Source organism: Oncorhynchus mykiss, chromosome 8, assembly GCF_013265735.2.
Source record: "Oncorhynchus mykiss isolate Arlee chromosome 8, USDA_OmykA_1.1, whole genome shotgun sequence".
NCBI classification, from domain to species: Eukaryota; Metazoa; Chordata; class Actinopteri; order Salmoniformes; family Salmonidae; genus Oncorhynchus; species Oncorhynchus mykiss.
In genome coordinates, this window is record NC_048572.1 from 21859788 (window position 1) to 21879884 (window position 20097).

Here is a 20097-nt window from a genome sequence, read left to right on the forward strand (position 1 = left end):
TCCTATAGGTCATCCTGGAGCTTTTACACTAACCTGCTGAGGCTCGTATTTCATCTGGCAGACGGAGGCCTGGCGGTCACAGCCCTGCACGGCATTCAGAGGACGACACACATTGATGTAGTACTTCCTCAGGTTGTTAGGGTCAGACAGGTCCATGGCCTGCCAGTTCCTCCCTCCACTAGACAGTGAAAGACTGAGAGAGAAGACAGAGAGCGGAGGGTTACACACATTATTCTTCAAATATTGTTTCTTGTCTGCCTTCATTGGACATAACTAGGACAAATCATTTTTCTTGACCCCATGACCTGACCAGGACAAAGGAAGCTTTGTGGCCTGGGAAAACTCCTAGCCCTAGTCATAACATAACCTTGTGCAGGGAATTCTCACCTGGAGAGGTCGTACTGGTCCAGACTGTTGGGGTCTGTTACCACACACTCCTGTGGCCTCTCTGGACAGGCATAGGACGTATACCACCTGAAGTTATAGGTGTACTTGTCTTCTACCTGTGAGGATCAACATGGTTATGAATAATGGTACGTTCATGGTATAAATACTACAGGTGGAACAGTGCATATGTGAAAGATATGAGGAACTACATATTAGAGATTGGATGAGATCTGTCAGCAGGACATATACCCTGATCAAGACAGCTTGTCTGTCGAAACGTTAAAATATTTTTGCATCTGAACTCCTAGAGTGTGCGGCTCTCCTTTATTTTTTAACTGTTCCACTCCGCTAGCCAGCACCTCGCCTAAATAGGTATGCGTTGCTTCTGCCTCTAGGACCCAGTCAGTACCTGAAACTCTGGCTTTCCAGCGCCGGCCTCTCGGTCACAGAGGAAGGAAATCATAGTGGAGCGAAGGGTGTGCTGCATGTTGTTGTACTGAGAGCCGTTATTGTAGGACAGCTTGATCATCCCGTCATAGTAGGACAGCTGAGAGTTAAACTCCCCCAGGCTCCATGAATTAGAGCCACTGTAGCAGACAGACACACCAAACATAAGAACAGAAGCTACAGTATATCCATCCATTACTTCAGACTAAACAGTCAGTCCATTCAGTCCTCCTCTAACCTCTGAACTCTGAAGCACATGTACAGACCCCAGGTATAGGCTTGATCCTATTTTCCTACCACTGTAATAGGGCACTTCCACCTATTGTACATCCACAGGGATTTAGTATGACAAGAAGGGTTGATTTAAATGGTTAATACATGCCTTTGGTCCACTTGGCAGGCCCCAGCCTTCAGAGGGCATTTGGCTGCAGTGACAGAGCCACAGACGTTAATTAAGTAGTCATAATCTCCATTGGACATGTTGTAGAAGCCTCCTCCAGGTTTAGACAGGGGGGACAGATCAAATGAGAACCCTGGAGAGAGAAGACAAGAGAAAATTATAGTAACGCATCAAACAGCTACATTACATCTCCATAATCTAAACCTCCTGTCCTTGTCTCCCTGCTTCCATATGAAACAATATTAAAGTTCTGGACACATGGACACAAATTTCTGGTAGGCATCTGGTTCCATGTGACCTACCAGCTTTAGGGTCTTCCACCTTGCAGTTGTCCCCCTCTGTCCTGGACATGACGCAGGCTGCAGCCGTGTACCACTCAAACTCATACACACAGCCGTCACTGGACACACTCCGCATGATGGGGGCACTCTCTAGGTCACCTGGGTAGGACAGGGGGGGAGACGGGGGACACACAGAAAGTCAGGAGGAGTTGAACAGCTAGACTTTAAAGACAACATCAAGGTAGGACTAAAAAAAAGTCAAGTGTATTACCGGCTGGGCACATCAAGCTTAGATGATATCGCATATCTAACACCCACTATCGGCTTCCTAGGCTACAATGGAAAGTATTTTAGCCTGTAATGGACATTGTTTTGCAAACAGTAATTAACCTTTTCAACATTTTATGTGCCATGTTGGATCATTCAAGTGTTTTAACTTCTGTACAGCATAAGTGGTGATGCAGCCCAGGCTCCTAGTGAGTGCAGTGGTTTCTCAGGACAGGCTAGAGCTAGCAATGAGGAAGTGGAGCAGGCACGGAGCAGGCACGGTGCTCTCATGCTAAAAGGGGACATTGGCAGCACTGATACAGACTTGATCCTCTATCAAATCAGTAGACGACGTGAGACATTTGACAGAAGTACCGAAAGTAACAAAAATCCTAGTATCGAACCGTTTTTCATGTTCAATTATAAAAAAGGAACAACGTTTCGGTATAAAATGCAACACTACTTTCAGGCGAACAGTTGTTCACCTTGGACTCTGCAACTAACTATTTCTAACACTCTCACCTGGCTTGCACTTCAGAATCATGATGGTCTTGATTTTTGTGTGCTTCCTGCATTCTCCTCCCTCAGTGTATACCAGCTGTATGTCGTTGCGGTCAGTCTTGGTAGGGGAGGTGAGAAATTTGCCCAAGCTGATGACTTTTTCCTTTCCTAAAGGAGAGGATGGAATACATTTTTGAAAGGCAACAAACAAGCTACAACCTATAAGCCATCTTGTTCTCAGATTTGACAGCATGTTGTCCGTGTACAGATAAGAGTCAGGGCCTGTATTCAGAAAGCGTCTCAGAGTAGGTCTAGACTCAGTTGTGCATTTTAGATCATAATGAACATGGGGGACCTGATCCTAGAACAGCACTCCTACTCAGACACTTTATGAAAACAGGCCCAGATCTTCTCCAGACGTACCCACTGCACAGATGGCAGCGTCCTCGGGGCAGGTGCTGGTGGCCCCCTGCTGGAGGACTTTGTGACACACATTGACGTAGTAGCGCATCCTGTCTGACTTGGGGGCATTGGCATCCACAGCCTCCCAGTTCTGGGCCGACTCAGACTCTGAAAGGCACAAGACAAGTTATGTGGTTTAGCATATACACTGACTATACAAAACATGCTCTTTCCATGGGACTGACCAGGTGAATCAAGATGAAAACTATGATCCCTTATCGATGTCACTTGTTAAATCCACTTCAAATCAGTGTAGATGAAGAGGAGGAAACAGGTTAAAGAAGGATCTTGAACCCTTGAGACATGGATTATGTATGTGTGCCATTCAGAGGGTGAATGGACAAGACAAAAGATGTAAGATCCTTTGAACAGGGTAAGGTCGGTGCCAGGTACACCGGTTTGTGTCAAGAACTGCAATGCTGCTGGGTTTTTCACACTCAACAGTTTCCCATGTCTCAAGAATGGTCCACCACCAAAAGGACATCCAGCCAACTTGACACGACTGTGGGAAGCATTGGAGTCAACATGGGCCAGCAACCCTGTGGAATGCTTTCGACACTTCGTAGAGTCCATGCCCCGATGAATTGAGGCTGTTCTGAGGGCAAAAGAGTGGGGTGCAACTCAATATTAGGAAGGTGTTCCTAAAGTTTGGTATACTCAGTGTACAGTATATACCTTTTTCGCCCCAATTTTGTGATATCCAATTGTGATCTAATTACAAACTTGTCTCATTGCTGCAACTCCCCAACAGGTTTGGGAAAGACGAAGGTCAAGTTATGCGTCCTCCGAAACAAACCTTAAATGTACATTTAAAAGGTATTAGGGCTCATACTCATCTTTCTGATCCCTTTTACTTAAAGTATAAAGCTGGAAGTCAAGGGGCTGGTCATTTACATTGATACATGCTGATCGTCAACTGGGATGGAAGCTGAAAGCAGTACTCAAGCTCTCTGCAAATGGAGATGATCCAGGACTCCATCTTACCAGGGTAACGTGTTAAGGTGGACAGATCATAATGCTTATAGTGTACAGTCTTGTTGTCTGTGACCATGCAGAGTAGATCCTCCGTCTCCTTGACACAGGCGTAAGCCGTCTGCCAGTCAAAGTAGTAGGTGCAGTCTGTCTCACCAGCAAACACAGGCGAGCCACGGCCACCGTTTCCTGAGAAACACACAAATAAGGAATAAGCTGGAATGTAATGGAAAAGACTTTAACCTGTCATTGGGGAGAGTCCTCTACAGCAGAAAACATTGTTCATTTAAAAAGGTCCTTGCTTTCTCCTTGGACATGCTATGGGTTATGCTCACCTGCTGTTTTGTTGCACTCAAAGTTGATGATGGTCATGCGTTGAAAGCCTGAGCTACACCTGCTCCCATCTGGATAGATCAGAGTCAGATCTCCATCAGAGTACCTGGAATAGAGAACAATAAAAAGGGACAATTGTTACAAATAAGGGGAAAAGAAGGAGAGAGAAGCTGAGATGGAGAAATATGAAGACAAGATATTTGGCAAGAAAAAATGTTTATTAATATTTTAAAAACCTTAGTGTTTGATTCATGTATCTCCCGGCAATCTTTTTGACATCTCCCGTTGCTTTGACTTGGCAGGTGGACACATAGTGCTGGTCGTCACCACACTCTCCTGCCTTGGTCTCCCCACACACATTCAGGTAGTAGAAATAGTTGTCCTTCCCATCGCTGCTCTTGTCCTCAGCCATATAGGGGTCGTCTGTAGCTACACACACAGAACGTGACACAGTGATATTGGTGATATATTTCAACACGTCATTCACTGTTAGAGGAACTATCATAAACTGTGAATAAAATTAGCCTGAGTCAGTGGGGAATTTGGACAGTCATATGAGTATTCATAGCATTACTTCCTTTTATTACGCAAAAAAAAATATGCATTGCCCAATGTTTCTCAAAGCCTGACATGCTCTGGGAATGGCAGACTCACGGCCGAGGGTGAGGTGGGTGAGGTCTATGTTGATGTCGTGCTGCTTGCTGGACAGGGTGCAGTTGTGACTCTCCAGGTAGTCTCTGTGGCAGGCATACTCCGTCACCCACTCTACCTCATACCTGCAGTTGGACTTGGCTGTCATCTTGGGGTCACTACCCTGTAATGGCAAGGTCACACATGACTAAAATGACATCTAACTGCCTAAGGGAGATCGTGTTGTTTAACCCAAAGTGTTTAAATTTAGGTTGACATGTGAAGCATACTTCTATTTTATGAAATACACTATTCTATGTATTAATACTTTCTGTAGTATGATGAATAGTGTGATCAATAGGGGATCCACGGGACAGACACCCAGGCTTCCGTCTTACCTCCTGCCTGCGTGAGGGGCAGATAAAAGTGATGGTGACAGCAGGGTTATGGCCACTGCAGAAGTCCGGCGGGCTGACTGAGGCTCCCTCATATCGCAGCCTCAATCTGACACCGTAAGAAAGAGAGAAGTCAGCAGCTCAGCAAGGCAACGCAGCTCTGGAGCTGGTCGATAGCCAAGAGGTCAAAATTAAGCAAATACTAAGACTAGAGACAGAGGCTGCTAGCTAGCAATTAGCATTGCCTGTGTTTATGTATGGCTTTAGCGTGGCTGTACCGGTCCTTGAAGATCAGCTCTAGCTGGGTAGTTGGTAGGCCCATGCTGAAGGAGCCATTGCTGGTGGTCAAGCAGGCAGCAGAGCCTGCGGGGCAGGGGCTCTCTGGTCGGTCTGTAGAGGGCGCAGAGGTGAGATGAATTAGCCTAGGGATTAAGAGTGTTGTGCCAGTAACCGAAAAGGTTTCTGGTTCGATTCCCTGAGTTAACAAGGTGAAAAATGTGTTGATGTGCCCTTGAGCAATTATGAACACTTAGGTTGGAGTCATTAAAACTCGTTTTTCAACCACTCCACAAATTTCTTGTTAACAAACTATAGTTTTGGCAAGTCGGTTAGGACAACTACTTTGTGCATGACGCAAGTGATTTTTCCAACAATTGTTTACAGACAGATTACTTCACTTCAAATTCACAATTTCAGTGGGTCAGAAGTTTACATACACTAAGTTGACTTTTCCTTTAAACAGCTTGGAAAATTACAGAAAATGATGTCATGGCTTTAGAAGCTTCTGATTGACAAAAAGTATGTAAATTAGCCTATTGGAGGTGTACCTGTGGATGTATTTCAAGGCCTACCTTCAAACGCAGTGTCTCTTTGTTTGACATCATGGGAAATCAAAAGAAAATCAGCCAAGACCTCAGAAAAACAATTGTAGACCTCCACAAGTCTGGTTCATCCTTAGCAGCAATTTCCAAACGCCTGAAGGTACCACGTTCATCTGTACAAACAATAGTGCGCAAGTATAAACACCATGGGACTATGCAGCCGTCATACCGCTCAGGAAGGAGACGCGTTCTGTCTCCTAGAGATTAACGTACTTTGGTGCGAAAAGTGTAAGTCAATCCCAGGACAGCAGGAAAGGACCTTGTGAAGATGCTGGAGGAAACAGGTACAAAAGTATCTATATCCACAGTAAAACGAGTCCTATAATTGAGCCACTGCTCCAAAACCGCCATAAAAAAGCCAGACTACGGTTTGCAACTGCACATGGGGACAAACATTGTACTTTTTGGACAAACATTGTCCTCTGGTCTGATGTAACAAAAATAGAACTATTTGGCCATAATGACCATCGTTATGTTTGGAGGAAAAAGGGGGAGGTTTGCAAGCCGAAGAACACCATACCAACCGTGAAGCACGGGGGTGGTAGCATCATGTTGTGGGGGTGCTTTGCTGCAAGAGGGACTGGTGCACTTCACAAAATTGATGGCATCATGAGGGAGGGAAATTACGTGGATATATTGAAGCAACATCTCCAGACATCAGTTAAAGCTTGGTCGCAAATGGGTCTTCCAAATGGACAATGACCCCAAGCATACTTTCAAAATTGTGGCAAAATGGCTTAAGGACAACAAAGTCAAGGTATTGGAGTGGCCATCACAAAGCCCTGACCTCAATCCTATAGAAAATGTGTGGGCAGAACTGAAAAGGCGTGTGTGAGCAAGGAGGCCTCCAAACCTGACTCAGTTACACCAGCTCTGTCAGGAGGAATGGGCCAAATTCACCCAACTTATTGTGGGAAGCTTGTGGAAGGCAACCCGAAACGTTTGACCCAAGTTAAACAATTTAAAGGCAATGCTAGCAAATACTAATTGAGTGTATGTAAACTTCTGACCCACTGGGAATGTGATGAAAGAAATAAAAGCTGAAATAAATCTCTCTATTATTATTCTGACATTTCACATTCTTAAAATAAAATGGTGATCCTAACTGACCTAAGACAGGGACCTAAGTCAGGAATTGTGGAAAAACTGAGTTTAGATGTATTTGGCTAAGGTGTATGTAAACTTCTGACTTCAACTGTGTCTGTCTGTCTGTATATACACACACATTATTTATTTTAAGAATGTGAAATGAAGTATATATATATATATATATATATATATATATATATATATATATATATATATATATATACACACACACACATACATGCTAAAGGCCACTGATATAGATTCATGATTTAAATTGTTATACCCTACTTTCACAGAAGAGTAAACAGTATCACTGAACTGATACAGTATAATTTCTTATTCATAAAACAATTGAGCACAGTAAAGAAACTCACTTAGGCTTCTGCATATGTTAATATAAAAGTCAACTTCATCATCCGAGTCATCCACCAGGTAACCATCTGTGAGTTTGATGAGTGGGTTCAGGTCATGCTTTTTCCCATCCGTGTCAAAGACATAGCAAGGGACCTAGACACAGAGTGAAAGAGTAAAGAATTACAAAATCCCAGGATTGATCGTCTTCTATTTTCAGTTTGTTCTGGACTGGTACCTACTATAACTGAAATCCAATATACACTGAGTATACCAAACATTAGGAACACCTTCCTAATATTGAATTGCACCCCCCTTTTGTCCTCAGAAAAGCCTCAATTCATCAGAGCATGGACTCTACATTTCCATTTTCCATTTAGTTATTTAGCAGACTCTTATCCAGAGCAACTTAAAGGACCAATTAAAGTTAAGTGCCTTGCTCAAGGGCACATTGACCAATTGTTCAACTAGTTGGCTTGGGGATTCGAACCAGCGATCATTAAGTTACTGGTCCAATGCTAGGCTCTCTGCCGCCCTAGAGATGCTGGCTAATGTTGACTAAAATGCTTCCCACTGTTGTGTCAAATTGGATGTCCTTTGGGTGGTGGAACATTCTTGATACACACAGGAAACCGTTGAGGGTGAAAAATCCAGATGTGTTGCAGTTCTTGACACAAACCGGTGCCCCTTGCACCTACAACCATACCCCGTTCAAAGGCACTTAAACATTTTGTCTATTCACACATACACAATCCATGTCTCAATTGTCTGAAGTCTTAAATATCCTTCTTTAACCTGTGTCCTCCCTTTCATCTACAATGATTTGAAGTGGATTTAACAATTGACATAAGGGTTGTCATGGAAAGAGCATGTTGTTTTCTTTACTCATTGTAATATTGGAATGACTTTACATTTAAATGAAACATTTCCTTTATTCTATTCATTTTTTTTCTTTAAACAAGAGACAGCAAAGGACTTGCTGAGAACTCGTGATTTTCCACAGTGTGAATGTGCTCATCACATACTCACCTCCCCCACACACAGTGGGATCACCGATGCCTTACACACTGCCACTGAGTCACACGCGTCTGCACACACATCACAAATGGGTGACATACACACATCCTGCCCTGACAGCTGCAGACCACAATTCAGACATACCTCTTTATTGGGCTTGTATTTATCCTTTTTGCAGGCTGCATATGTTCTCCATTCAAAATAATGAACACACTGGGCCACAGTGACAAACTCTGGTGTTCCCTGGGGGTAAGAGCACAAATATAGTTCAAGTTGACATACTGTATGACCTGACCGTTTACTCAATCTTAGAACTGCTACAGTAGACGTGGCTGTGACATCCTACAAGGAAGTCACTACTTGAGGAACTGGACTGGCAGCATTATTACTGTGTTTGTAGGAGCTTTGCTGCTGAACAATCACATGGTCACACTTATCAACAAGCAGGCCTGGTATTGTTTTTTTTTATAAAAGATAGGAGAGCACTGTATGATAGTTAATATGTTTCTCAATAGAACTTCAAATGTTCAAATAAAGAAACTACCACAGAGTGGTTGCAGTTTCATTACACCACCAGACTGACAAAGAACAATGCTTAGTGATGAAATTATTCTCTAACTAAAACCCACAAGTGTGGTTTGACAGGAAATTCATAATCAGCTTCCTATACATACATTTCCCCGTGACTACACTTCATTTGTAATGACAGGTGCTACTGGTGACTAACCATAGTCTTTCCACACTGGAAACTGATGCTGCTCTGGACATTAGTATCGCTACTGCCTGGGCACTTCTCAGTGCTGTTGAAATCTATCACGCTGCTCCCAGTCACCTTCTTTAAGGACAGATCACCTGGAAATAGAAGTGGATGAGTGAGAAGCATGCCTCTTAAACATGCAAATGCTGAGACAAGTAATACAATTGTTTAAGAATTTGTTTCAGTACGCTATGCTGAACCATGTACTCCCTGCAAAACAAACTCAACAATTCATTAAAACCTTAAACTTTCCCAGTGGTTTCTTGTGGATGATTAATACAGGTTTCAACTGAATCTGAAGCCTCCACCAATTCTCCCAGGCCCTACAGCGGTGGGGTCAAAGCATTACGCCACAGGGTCTGGAAGGGTTCGTAGTTGAGGCCATTTTTCTGCTGAGCTGTCTGGCCCTGTACAGTCCAGACAGATAAACAGCATGGGAGCATGACCTACTGGACAACACTGCCCGTCTCTGTCTGCTCTGCCAACAGCCTGGCGCCTGGGCTGGGTCCATACTTACAGTTACAGCTAAACTCCAACCAGAGAGAGTGAGAACAAACTTTTTGACCAGTTATTACCTCAAAGACACTGTATTTTCCCATCTAACCACATTGGATGGGGTTTCTGTTATTGTGTTTTGAAGGAGCAGAATCCAGCAAGGACTAACTGCTTTACACAGCACAAAACACCTTCTCCGATGTAGGTAAAAAGGTTTAGGGTGCAACACCAACAGCAAAGCTTTATGTAATGATAAGTAGGGCATTTCTATTTTACTATCGCTTGTCCAGATAGCACTGTATAAACAGACACTGCTATTAGCTTTCATTGATTTTACTGTATTTTGACCACAGAGACTGAATCCACTGCTGTGTTAGTGAACACTGTCACACTTACAAGTCCTATTTTAATTCCCTTCATGCACCATGCTGAATCGCTCTTATATCATTAGATATCTTTAGTTTGCATGCATGACTAAGTCGCTTTGGATAAAAGCGTCTGCTAAATGGTACATATAATATATATACATATATGGCCTAAATGAAAGCTATTCAGCAGAACATGGAGCTGATATATTGCTACTCAGCTGACCCAGTAACATAAATTACTAAACAATAGAGGTGACCTGGAAGCTTCAATTGCATATCATGCAAGGTCAATTGCCTGCATGCAAGCAGCCTGGTTGAATTCAGAGGAACGCTGTGTGAGAAAATCTATGCTTGCAAATTGTCTGTTCCATGCTTATCATAGCGTAAAGGCACAGTCATGTGAACAGGCAGCTCCTCTGGTTCACCTTTAACCTCCTTTGATTATTCCAACACAAAAGACATAGGTTAGTCACTCGTTATCAGCATTAGGTCCGTCACAAGAGCCCCTTCCTATCCTACTCTGACACTCGGAGCTTGTTGAGTTGAGCCCAGGGTGCAATACTAGCTGCAGGCATTTCTCTCATGTAGACTTTAATCACGACCCGACTTTGTTTCACCCTGAGCGCAACCAAACACAGATTAGGCAATGAGTGAAGGTCGTGGTCAAGTGTCCCAGGCTGGGACTTGTTGTGATGATCATGTTTTGGAATAGTCTAGTCCAGTAACCCTGTTCTCTGACATGGCCTCCTTACAACGCAGATTCATTTGAACACATTAATTTGAGCTGAAAAAATGATGAGTAAGTCCAGGTAAACCACAAAACATGTATAGCCAAAACAGCTAGCCTATACTTGTCAAGGAAAACCACTTCTCTGAAATGCTTAGCTACGTCAGCACTAAAGTGAAGCAAAGCCAAGTATTAAGTGTGATTAAATTAGTTTGATATCAGTGCTTCCTCTGTTTACAGCAAAAGCTGAGGATAAGACTCCTGTTTTTTCAGTTGGGGGATTTTAATGACATCCATTAGCAAATAGTACTGGAAAATGTGTCATCATTGAGGAACAGTTTGATAAGATAAACTCCCAGCAAAAGTTTGCCTACCTTTTAAGTTTTGTTTGGATTGAACAGACCCTAATCATTGACCTTTCACCAAATCATAATGCAAACTTTGTATTTTATAACAAATTGTGTCTCTTCACAAAACTGCATTAAACCAACACCTCACTGAAACAAATCAACTGAATCAATGGACATTGACTTGACTGGCATCTGACTGGAATCCTTTCAGGCCCATCCTTACTTCGGGGTGCTCGTGGTGTTATTGCTGACTCCCACTGTGTCCTGGCAGCAGCATATACTACAGTGATCTATTCTACAGCAGCAAAACATTCTGCCTAATCAGCAGGCCAGATCATCAGATGCCAACCTCACTTAATGAACCCTTAGCACATCCTCCTAACAGCGGCAGGGCCCTGTGCTGGAATTAGGGCCAATAGTTTTCCCTGAGCATAAGTTACCAGACCGGGAAAAACTCCAGAGCCTTGTAATAGGTTACAAGGGCCAACCTGGTACTGACCAGGTCACATTGTCAGGGAAAACACTTGTCCCTAATTATATACTCACCCACTGACTGGTTATTTTGACTGGTGAGGTTGTTGGCACAGACAGCACTGCCGGCCCCACATCCAGTGTGAGGTGAGGAGTCACAGAGCTTCAGTGTGTATTTTACTTTGTTGTCTTGGTCTATAGCCTCCCATTTGTAACTGTAGGACAAGGAGACAGAAGAAAAAAAAATCATAATAGTTGTTGAAATACATTTGCAATCATTCACACCAGCTCAACGTTAACATAACTAAACAGTACACGGTTTATGTTTTATCTATGCGTCCTCAGAAAACATAGTACAAAAATACATGAATATGCAGTTCCAAATATGATCACAGCAACGTTTTCATGACTCAGAAATCAATCACCATATATGGTGGCTATTATGTACATAACATTAGCCTACAATTTTCTTTCCAAACAAACAACTCGTGACGCTTCTGTCTATCCACCGACCTCTTCCAGATGCCAGTTCTATTTTAAGCCGTATGTTCTCACAAGTAGAGTCTCATAATAAATACCGTGGTCAGCCAACTGACTACACACCACCTTTCTATCCAAACAACTGCCTTGTAAAACCAGGTTCAGGGGCTACGCCAGATGAGGAGCATCTGACAATGGAGACACAATACTGTTTCCATCCTCATATGTATATCATTGTTCTGTGCCACTCTAAATGAACTGTATAAGCTGCATTTGTTGCTAAATACCCTTCCCATTTCTGAAGAAGCTTCATACCCTCTTCTTTACTGTCATGAGAATACGCGAGTGAGCGGTGCCTCCATACTTTACCTGCAGAGGTCTTGGTACCAGAGGCTGACATCAGAACCCGCTGTGCCGGAGGGAAATGTAACCAGGACCGTTGTGATCGAAACAAGTAACATTACTATTTTCCAAGGCACAGCCTTGTTACAATTGCAAAGCGAGTGCATGTTTTGTATCCAGTATTATAAACTAGAGCATTATGTCCGACATGATACAGCAAAAGTCCGCTGGTAGTCTTCAGCAGGAACTGGGTGAATCACATGACAAACTGAACACATGATAGAAGACGTCACGTGGTATGACCTTCCACGAGTCATCGTGAACAACGCGTTCACGTTATGACGGAGTGATTGGAGGAACGACTTGTCTACTTCAGAGGAACGACTTGGAGCGTTCAAGTGCCTCGGAGCACGAATGGAACGCAATAACCATTCTACCAAATAATAATTTGGTGGGTGCTTATATTTCTCCTATTGGAAATCGATTTTGTTGCATAGCCCACTCTCCCAGAGACACCTCAGATAGTGTGGTCATGGCCAGGGTTTGCCATTATCAACTGCAACATTAACTTTCGTTTGATTGGCTACCTGCCGCCCTGGTAGGTGATGTCAGATTTCAGAATGTGTGAAATATCAGGGTCCAGAGATCACACCCGAGTTTCCTAGTCATAATTATGAGTTGGAGGAGTTTTCACTTGGATTTTTCCACCACCATGCTAGGGTGGCTAATGCTACTACCTGATGTTGTAGTGCACTTCAGTCAGGGTTACGCCTTGAGCACACCGACAGTGTATTTGCGCAGAATGGTACACAACATTATCTGGATATGCATGCAACAAAATTTCAACATGAACCCTCTGCTACCATTTCTCTCAAGCCATCTAAGCATACAGTTTGCATACGTTCGATAAATCCAATTTATGCAACGCAATGCTGCAAGGCAAACGCAGCGTTGCATTGGAAATAAATGTACTTCTGGTGTACCAAAACACTGTTGGTGTGCAACATCCGGAAGTTGTCAGAAAATGGTGGTGGAAATCTTTGTTTTATTAAGATGTAAGCATTTTCCCTGTTTTCCCCCCAACGGTGAGCCATTAAATCGAGTTAAGGAGGAAATCGACTCCTTTGCAGCCTTAATGGATGATAGGGGTGTAGAGCCGGCTGAATACATTCCATTTGGACGGTACAATGAAATAACTCAATATCGCCATCTGTGGGACTTTGAGTAATCTTATCATAGCACTGGCAAACCATGGTTGACCAGTGGTGTGTGTAAACCCTTGATGACTAAGGGGGAGCTGTATTGAAGCCAACGTGCTCTTATTGTCTACATTCGTTTTTGACACGTTTATTCTTTTACAGGCACTTAATGCATACTATTATATTATGTTAGCTAAACACATTTAAAATTAATAAATATACAAAAAACATTTTCTTTACAGTATATTTTTTTGGGAGTGCTAATGTTACTGTCCCCACTACAGAAAAAATACTTAAATACTAAATACATTTAAATACTGTAGATTTCCATTAATTCCTACGGAGGACTGCTCATACTAGGGAGTGCTTACGTGGTGAGTCAGTGGCTTCAAAGCCTCTCGGTGGCCAATAACATAGCATCAACAATCCAGGGTTTATATAAATCATTGTGCTTGACCAACTCCCTGACGAAAATGTCTGACTTTTATCCCATCATAAGAAGGTTCATGAACATTATAGTAGCCTATTCTAATGATATGGCTGCAAATGAGTGGTCGCGTTCCCCTGCTCAGACGTTGCATCAACCAATGATTACGGCTAAGTCGTCGACTGTGTCATAGACTGACAGTTGCCGCGTTCAAATCATTTGGGAACTCTGAAATCTCAGACGTATTACTTTAGTTTGTTCAAGACAAATGGGAACTCGGGAAAAAAAAAACTAGCTCCGACTGGGAAAAAAGATTTTTACGGCCACCCAACTGGGAATTCCAAGTTGGAAACTCGGGCATCTTTCTAGAGCTCCAACTTTCCGACCTGAAGATGACTGACGTCATCATTTGACCACATTCTTTTTTCGGTGAGTTCCCCGTTATCTTGAAAGTACCAAGGTTTCTATAACATTTGATGGTGTTAGCTGATTCTTAAAATAGCTACCTATTCAGGTGTTGTAATATTTGGCATGCATCAGCAAGGCAGAGGAACGCGCTCATTATCGTTGCATTCGTACGTCATCAATGACCGCTCCCTTTCAACGCTTAGGAATGCTGTACAGCTGGTCGGAAAATGGCTGCTGCGACTATGGCAGGGGGCGATGCCCATAGGATGGAGCAGAAAAAGTTGGAGTATTTCTCCTCCATTAACTCCATGGCCAGGAAAATAATGCAAGAAAGGGAGAACATCAAGGAGAGACATGGACTCGATTGGGAGAAAATGACACCGAATGAACAAGACAGCGCCATCGACAATGGAATGATGGACCCACATATTCGTGCTCGATATGCTATGCATAGGGTTGACCGAGAAGAAGTCATTTGTTATCCTAAATTGCTCATTCAGACCGGACAGAAAATTGTCCATTTTGGTGTTGAGGTATGGACTTTTACCCGATTTGCATTGGTAGCCACATATCTATTTCCTATAGAATGATATACGTTTTCTCGCATGATTCCAGCTAGCTAAAATGGCTAACACACGAATTTGGTCAGCCACGACCGAGATTTGGGCTGGTAAACATCATACCAGTAACAAAACAATGCAAGAGATCGAGATGGATCAGATGGCACTTTTCAACATGGTCTTCCCCATGGTATATACGGATGGGCATTTGTATAATAACATGCTCTGTCTGATTAGGAAAATCTGGGAAACTAGCTATTTTTGTTTTGCTGTCAATTGATTCACTGGATTATCAAAACACTCAGCCAGCTAGTGCAGTCCTATAGTCCATTAACCTGACTGGCAGTGTTTCTGCATGTGAAGCGAGTAGTGGTTTGTCACTAATCATCACACTTTGATGAAAACATCTGTTTTTGTTCAATTTCAGGACATAACTTGGCAAGATGAGCACTCTGCCCCATTTTCCTGGGAGACCAAGGTGTGTATGACTGTGCCCATGTTGTATTCTACCATTCACAAGATTACCTTATATTGATGTAGCTACAGTACACATTTTATTTTTGGTCAACACAGTATCTCCTCTCTCTTTACAGAGCCAGTTGGACATCAGCCTTACAACAGGGGAATCTGTGCAGGGCATCTCCTCTTCAATCGCTAACTACAAGCCAACTAATGTCACCCAAAGCAGCCAGCTGAGCAAGGTGTCCAATGGCGAGAGCCTCGGCCTGGGCAGGAAAGAGGAGTCCTCCTCCTTCTGGAAGATCAGTGCTGAGAGATCCAGGCTGGAGGGTGAACAGGCAGACTTCCAATCCCTAACCCCCAGCCAAATCAAGTCCCTGGAGAAGGGGGAGAAGCCACTGCCCTCCTACCTTCGTCAGGAGCCCACCCCCAAGGAGGCAGAGGAGAGCCCACCCCCGGTACGGGTGACCTCGCAGAGATCCCCCAGGCCGCCTGCACCTCCTCCCCCTGTGCCCATTGGTGTGTCCCCCCCAGCAGCCATAAGTGTGACCCCTATGAGCATGACTCCTACCCCTGCTCTTATCAGTGTGTCGTCCACTATGGCTGGCTGGGAGCACGCTCAGAGCACCCTCCCCTCAGTCAGCAACACAGTGGAGGACGTCTTCACTCCAGGGCTGGCCAAGAAATCCCCGGGGCTGCCCACCAATTCCCCTGCCCGCTCAGGCAACACTGCCAGAGAGAGAGAGGAGAAGGCTGCTGCTCAGTCTGAGTCGCAACTGGCCACCAGTCCCACCTTCGCTCAGGTGAACAACCCATTGTGGTTTGATACTTGATCCAGAAAAATTGGCAACAGCATTTACCTGTGTAGTAACAGTCTAATTACTCTGTATTACATGTTGTTACATAGTACATTTACTTCAAGTTGTGTTCTGTACTGTTCTAATTGAATGTTCTTTTTTTTTTCTCCTACCAGTTTAATACCAGCAGTAACGTCCTGAAGACCGGATTTGACTTTCTTGACAACTGGTAACAGCGGCTTCAAGTAACAACATTGAGTGACTGGATCAACTCAACACTAGAAGGACCATTGTGATGACCATTTTAATACATGTATTAAGGAAAGCCAACAATTGAACTGACAATGTCTATTTATCCTAAATGGCTTTTTATGGCATATCTCACTACGTGTGCTTTTGATTCCCCACTGCCAGAACCCGCACCCTCCAGCTGTTATATTTACCTTTTTTACTCTGACCTCGTACTAGTGCTAAGCATTACTGTAGTGTACACTAATGAGAAGCACTCAAAGCGGTATGTTTAGAAAGACAGCATGTTAAGTGATTTATACCACTTGCAATATAGATCTACAACCATTTTACATTACAAGAGTGCTATTTTACAGAATTTTGTATGTAAATTATATTTACTGTATGCTATATTGCACTCATAGATTTTGAAAACTTGGATTCAAAGCAAATAAATTATAGAGAATGAAGTCGTTGTTCTGGGATTGTACATTTTTTTTGATTCGGTGACAATATCAGTCCACAATGTGGCAGCAGAGATCTTGGTTCAATTGAGAACATCTCACAAATAGAGAATGAACTGTCTGAGCAGACCCTGATAAAATGGAAAGGTAAAACCAGCAAAGAATCAGACATATGTCTGTGTTGGTTAAGTTACTCCAAGTGTACTGTAAAAAACATGCTTATGGAGAATACTGGACATCCTATTTTTGCGTTGTACAGTTATCCTCAGCAATCTGTATGAAAATTTCAGTTTTGCCTCACACTCACCCCTTTCAGTGTCTGGCAGTAGCCACACCCCAAACATCCTAGCAGACCTAGCTAGCTCATGTCCAAGTTCTGTGGAATGGAAAGTATGATTTTTGTGGCATTTTAACTGGCATTCCTCCTGTCTGCCATGACTTCAGCACATAGGGATACATTGACTCTCTCCTTTCCCCTGCAAATTTACTCACCACAATCATTGCCTCTACTACTGTGATTTATTTACACTGGCAAATCCTCATGTTCGCCGTTATAAAAGTGGACTGTATTAATAGGAACATGTGTGCCACCAAAGGTCCACCTCTAAAAGTGCACTGTTAACACAAAGCGTGGAAGTGGGAGGTGATAGGAAAAGCAGGTTTCCTGTTGTTGGGGAGTCAGAACGACAGGAGAGAGTGAGATTGAGAGAGAGGGGGCACGACAGAGGGATACCGAGAACAACCAAAGTTATTACAGGGTAAAATGGGAATAGTAGCCATCCTAGTCATCGTCTTGTGTATGTGTTCACTCAGCTTTACTGATCTGGACAGCGGCACCAAAGATGGAGATCCTTTCGACGCAACACCATCTGAGGTGAGGACTTGTACTCGCTTGAAGATTTTGAGCTAAGACATAAAATCAGTTAAGGCGGTATAGTAGCACATTGTTAGCGCAGTAAGAATGGAATGAATTATCCAGATGCACATAAACTCAAATAGAGTGCTGTAACATTTTCATTATGTTGTCCTTATTGCATGGAAACCCCTAGACTAGTTTTATGTCTTTTTAACTCTAGTGTATTTTTAGTGGAGGTATTTAGTGTAACAGTACACTATAATGGAAATCAGTGGAGGAGCTGGAGTATTGGTTGCAAATGTTTTACCCTCACTGTTCCCTTCAGAACCCAGAGACTCAGGGGAAACAGGCAAGAGAAGACTTACCGGAGGAGCAAGAGCCCAGTCCTGTCTCAGACTTTGACAACACATACAACTATATTTGTATGTCTGCACAGACTCAACAAAAGTTATACACTACACACTATACAAATTATTGCTGAATTGATAGACATAACTTCTGAGGTTTTCTCTTAAACAGTGTCCAGGCTGGCAGCAATGGATCAGGCCATCCACAGACTGAATGTCGGCCACTACACCCTGGACGTGAAGGTGACCCAACTGTTGGACAGAGTGTCCCGGCTGGACGGCACCCTCGGGGAGGTAGAGGAGACCATGCAACAGATATCGCTCCTCACGAAAGAGAACCGCAAGGAGATTGGCCGCTTGGAGGGTATGTCTGCACTCTGCATACCTCCCTTGAACTTTTTACTCTCAATAGTTCAAATGTTTTAAAATGGAAGGATGAAAAAACATTATAAAATCATGAAAAACTAAAGGTGAAACGTTTCCTCCTCTTTCTAGGCTGTCAGAAGGGCCGACGGGTGGGGTATAAGTGCTATCTGGTGTACCGCACATACGAGACGTATGCAGGGGCAGCCCAGAAGTGCCTGGAGCGGGGTGGAAGGATGGCCATGCCTCGGGACAGGAAGGAGCAGGAGGCCTTGGCAGACTACGTCAAGGCTTTCTTTCAGCCAGGGAACTGGCCTGTGTGGCTGGGCATCAATGACCTGCGCTCTGAGGGACTCTACCTGTTTGAGGACAACACACGCGTCACCTACTTCCAGTGGCGCAAGCACTTCCTCTCCAGCCAGCCGGACGGAGGCAAGCGGGAGAACTGTGTGGCCATGGCGTCAGATGATGGGGACTGGTGGGACAACTATTGTGACAGGAATATGTCTTACCTCTGTGAGTTTGATGCCTAATCCTTTTCTTCAAACTTTTGACAAGTATCTGACATTTCAGAAACACAAATCCAGCCAAGCTTGACGAAAATGTACCTAGTAGATAATCTACTATGAGTAGTTGTCTATCTTGTTATATAGTAAAATCTTTTGTTTTTTTGTTTGTTTGTTTAAAAAGCAATAGGGGATGTCATTGATCCACAAAGAAGTGGGTTGTAATCTATATATCATACTGTTCAATACTCAAGAACATTTTAGTTTACTAGCTGATGGTGCTTGTGTTGAATAATAATCCATAACACATTTAACATACTGTTAAAAAAAAGAAAACAGTATCAAACCCATGGCCTAACATACTGCACAGACAGACAGTGGTCATCTTAGTCCACACTGAAAAAATAAATATATATGTAATTTATTACTCACTCTAAGCTACGCAAATGTCTTTGGCTGAATACGGAATACTTTGGATGGAATATTTAATCTAAAATTGGATTAGCAAAATATTTATTCAGTTTATCATGATTAAAAGCATACAATGTTATTACTGTACTTTTTCACAGTTAATGTAAACAGAATAGTTCCAGGACAAATATTGGCCAATAAAATATTTGAAAATGCTCGGTCACAGTATCATGATCAGATTTGTTTTACTCATAAAGTCAGTGATTATCCTTAAAGGGGCAGTGCAGTCAAAAACGTGATTTCCAGTGTTTTTTTACACAGTGTACAAAACATTAAGAACACTGTCCTAATATTGAGTTAAACTCAATTGTCTCAAGGCTTAAAAATCATTATTTAACCTTTCTCCTCCCCTTCATCTAGACTGATTGAAGTGGATTTAACAAGTGACATCAATAAGGGATCATAGCTTTCACCTGAATTCGCCTGGTCAGTCTATCATGGAAAGAGCATAATGCTTTGTACACTCAGTTTATATTTCCACACTATGAGGTTGGAATAATACTGTGAAATTGTGACATCACCAGGTGGTATAAGTTAATTAAGTGATAATGTGATAATGGCACGGGTGTTGTCAGGCCTGAGACGAACGTGCCAATATATCATCCAAAA

General features: G+C 43.0%; 3 protein-coding genes across 4 annotated transcripts in view; 2 read left to right on the forward strand and 1 right to left on the reverse strand.

Moving 5' to 3' along the window:
• Positions 1-12675, reverse strand: part of LOC110529599 (cation-independent mannose-6-phosphate receptor) — a 39935-nt gene extending 27260 nt beyond the window's left edge. Inside the window, exons 1-18 of one of the 2 annotated variants that reach the window (XM_036985028.1) lie at positions 12431-12675; positions 11657-11796; positions 9141-9265; positions 8558-8656; positions 7420-7552; positions 5354-5465; positions 5079-5184; positions 4705-4864; positions 4287-4479; positions 4053-4156; positions 3730-3906; positions 2707-2853; positions 2305-2451; positions 1537-1674; positions 1217-1367; positions 797-974; positions 388-503; positions 34-193 (exon numbers count right to left, since the gene is read on the reverse strand). In XM_036985028.1, coding sequence (XP_036840923.1) covers positions 34-193; positions 388-503; positions 797-974; positions 1217-1367; positions 1537-1674; positions 2305-2451; positions 2707-2853; positions 3730-3906; positions 4053-4156; positions 4287-4479; positions 4705-4864; positions 5079-5184; positions 5354-5465; positions 7420-7552; positions 8558-8656; positions 9141-9265; positions 11657-11796; positions 12431-12570 — 2526 coding nt within the window. In that variant the 5' untranslated portion in view covers positions 12571-12675. The remainder of the gene's footprint in view (positions 1-33; positions 194-387; positions 504-796; positions 975-1216; positions 1368-1536; positions 1675-2304; positions 2452-2706; positions 2854-3729; positions 3907-4052; positions 4157-4286; positions 4480-4704; positions 4865-5078; positions 5185-5353; positions 5466-7419; positions 7553-8557; positions 8657-9140; positions 9266-11656; positions 11797-12430) is intronic. The other variant, XM_021611952.2, reaches the window with a different exon arrangement.
• A 1936-nt stretch (positions 12676-14611) lies between these two features.
• LOC110529600 (uncharacterized protein C1orf198 homolog) lies at positions 14612-16957 on the forward strand. Its single transcript, XM_021611953.2, has 4 exons — positions 14612-14970; positions 15425-15475; positions 15591-16259; positions 16430-16957. The coding sequence occupies exons 1-4, from the start codon at positions 14665-14667 to the stop codon at positions 16484-16486; spliced, it is 1083 nt and encodes a 360-aa protein (XP_021467628.2). The 5' UTR covers positions 14612-14664; the 3' UTR covers positions 16487-16957.
• A 149-nt stretch (positions 16958-17106) lies between these two features.
• Positions 17107-19801, forward strand: LOC110529601 (C-type lectin domain family 11 member A). The gene is made up of 4 exons (XM_021611954.2): positions 17107-17819; positions 18127-18223; positions 18321-18512; positions 18644-19801. Exons 1-4 carry the CDS (start codon positions 17709-17711, stop codon positions 19042-19044), a joined length of 801 nt encoding a protein of 266 aa, XP_021467629.2. The 5' UTR covers positions 17107-17708; the 3' UTR covers positions 19045-19801.
• The last annotated feature ends 296 nt before the right edge of the window (positions 19802-20097 follow it).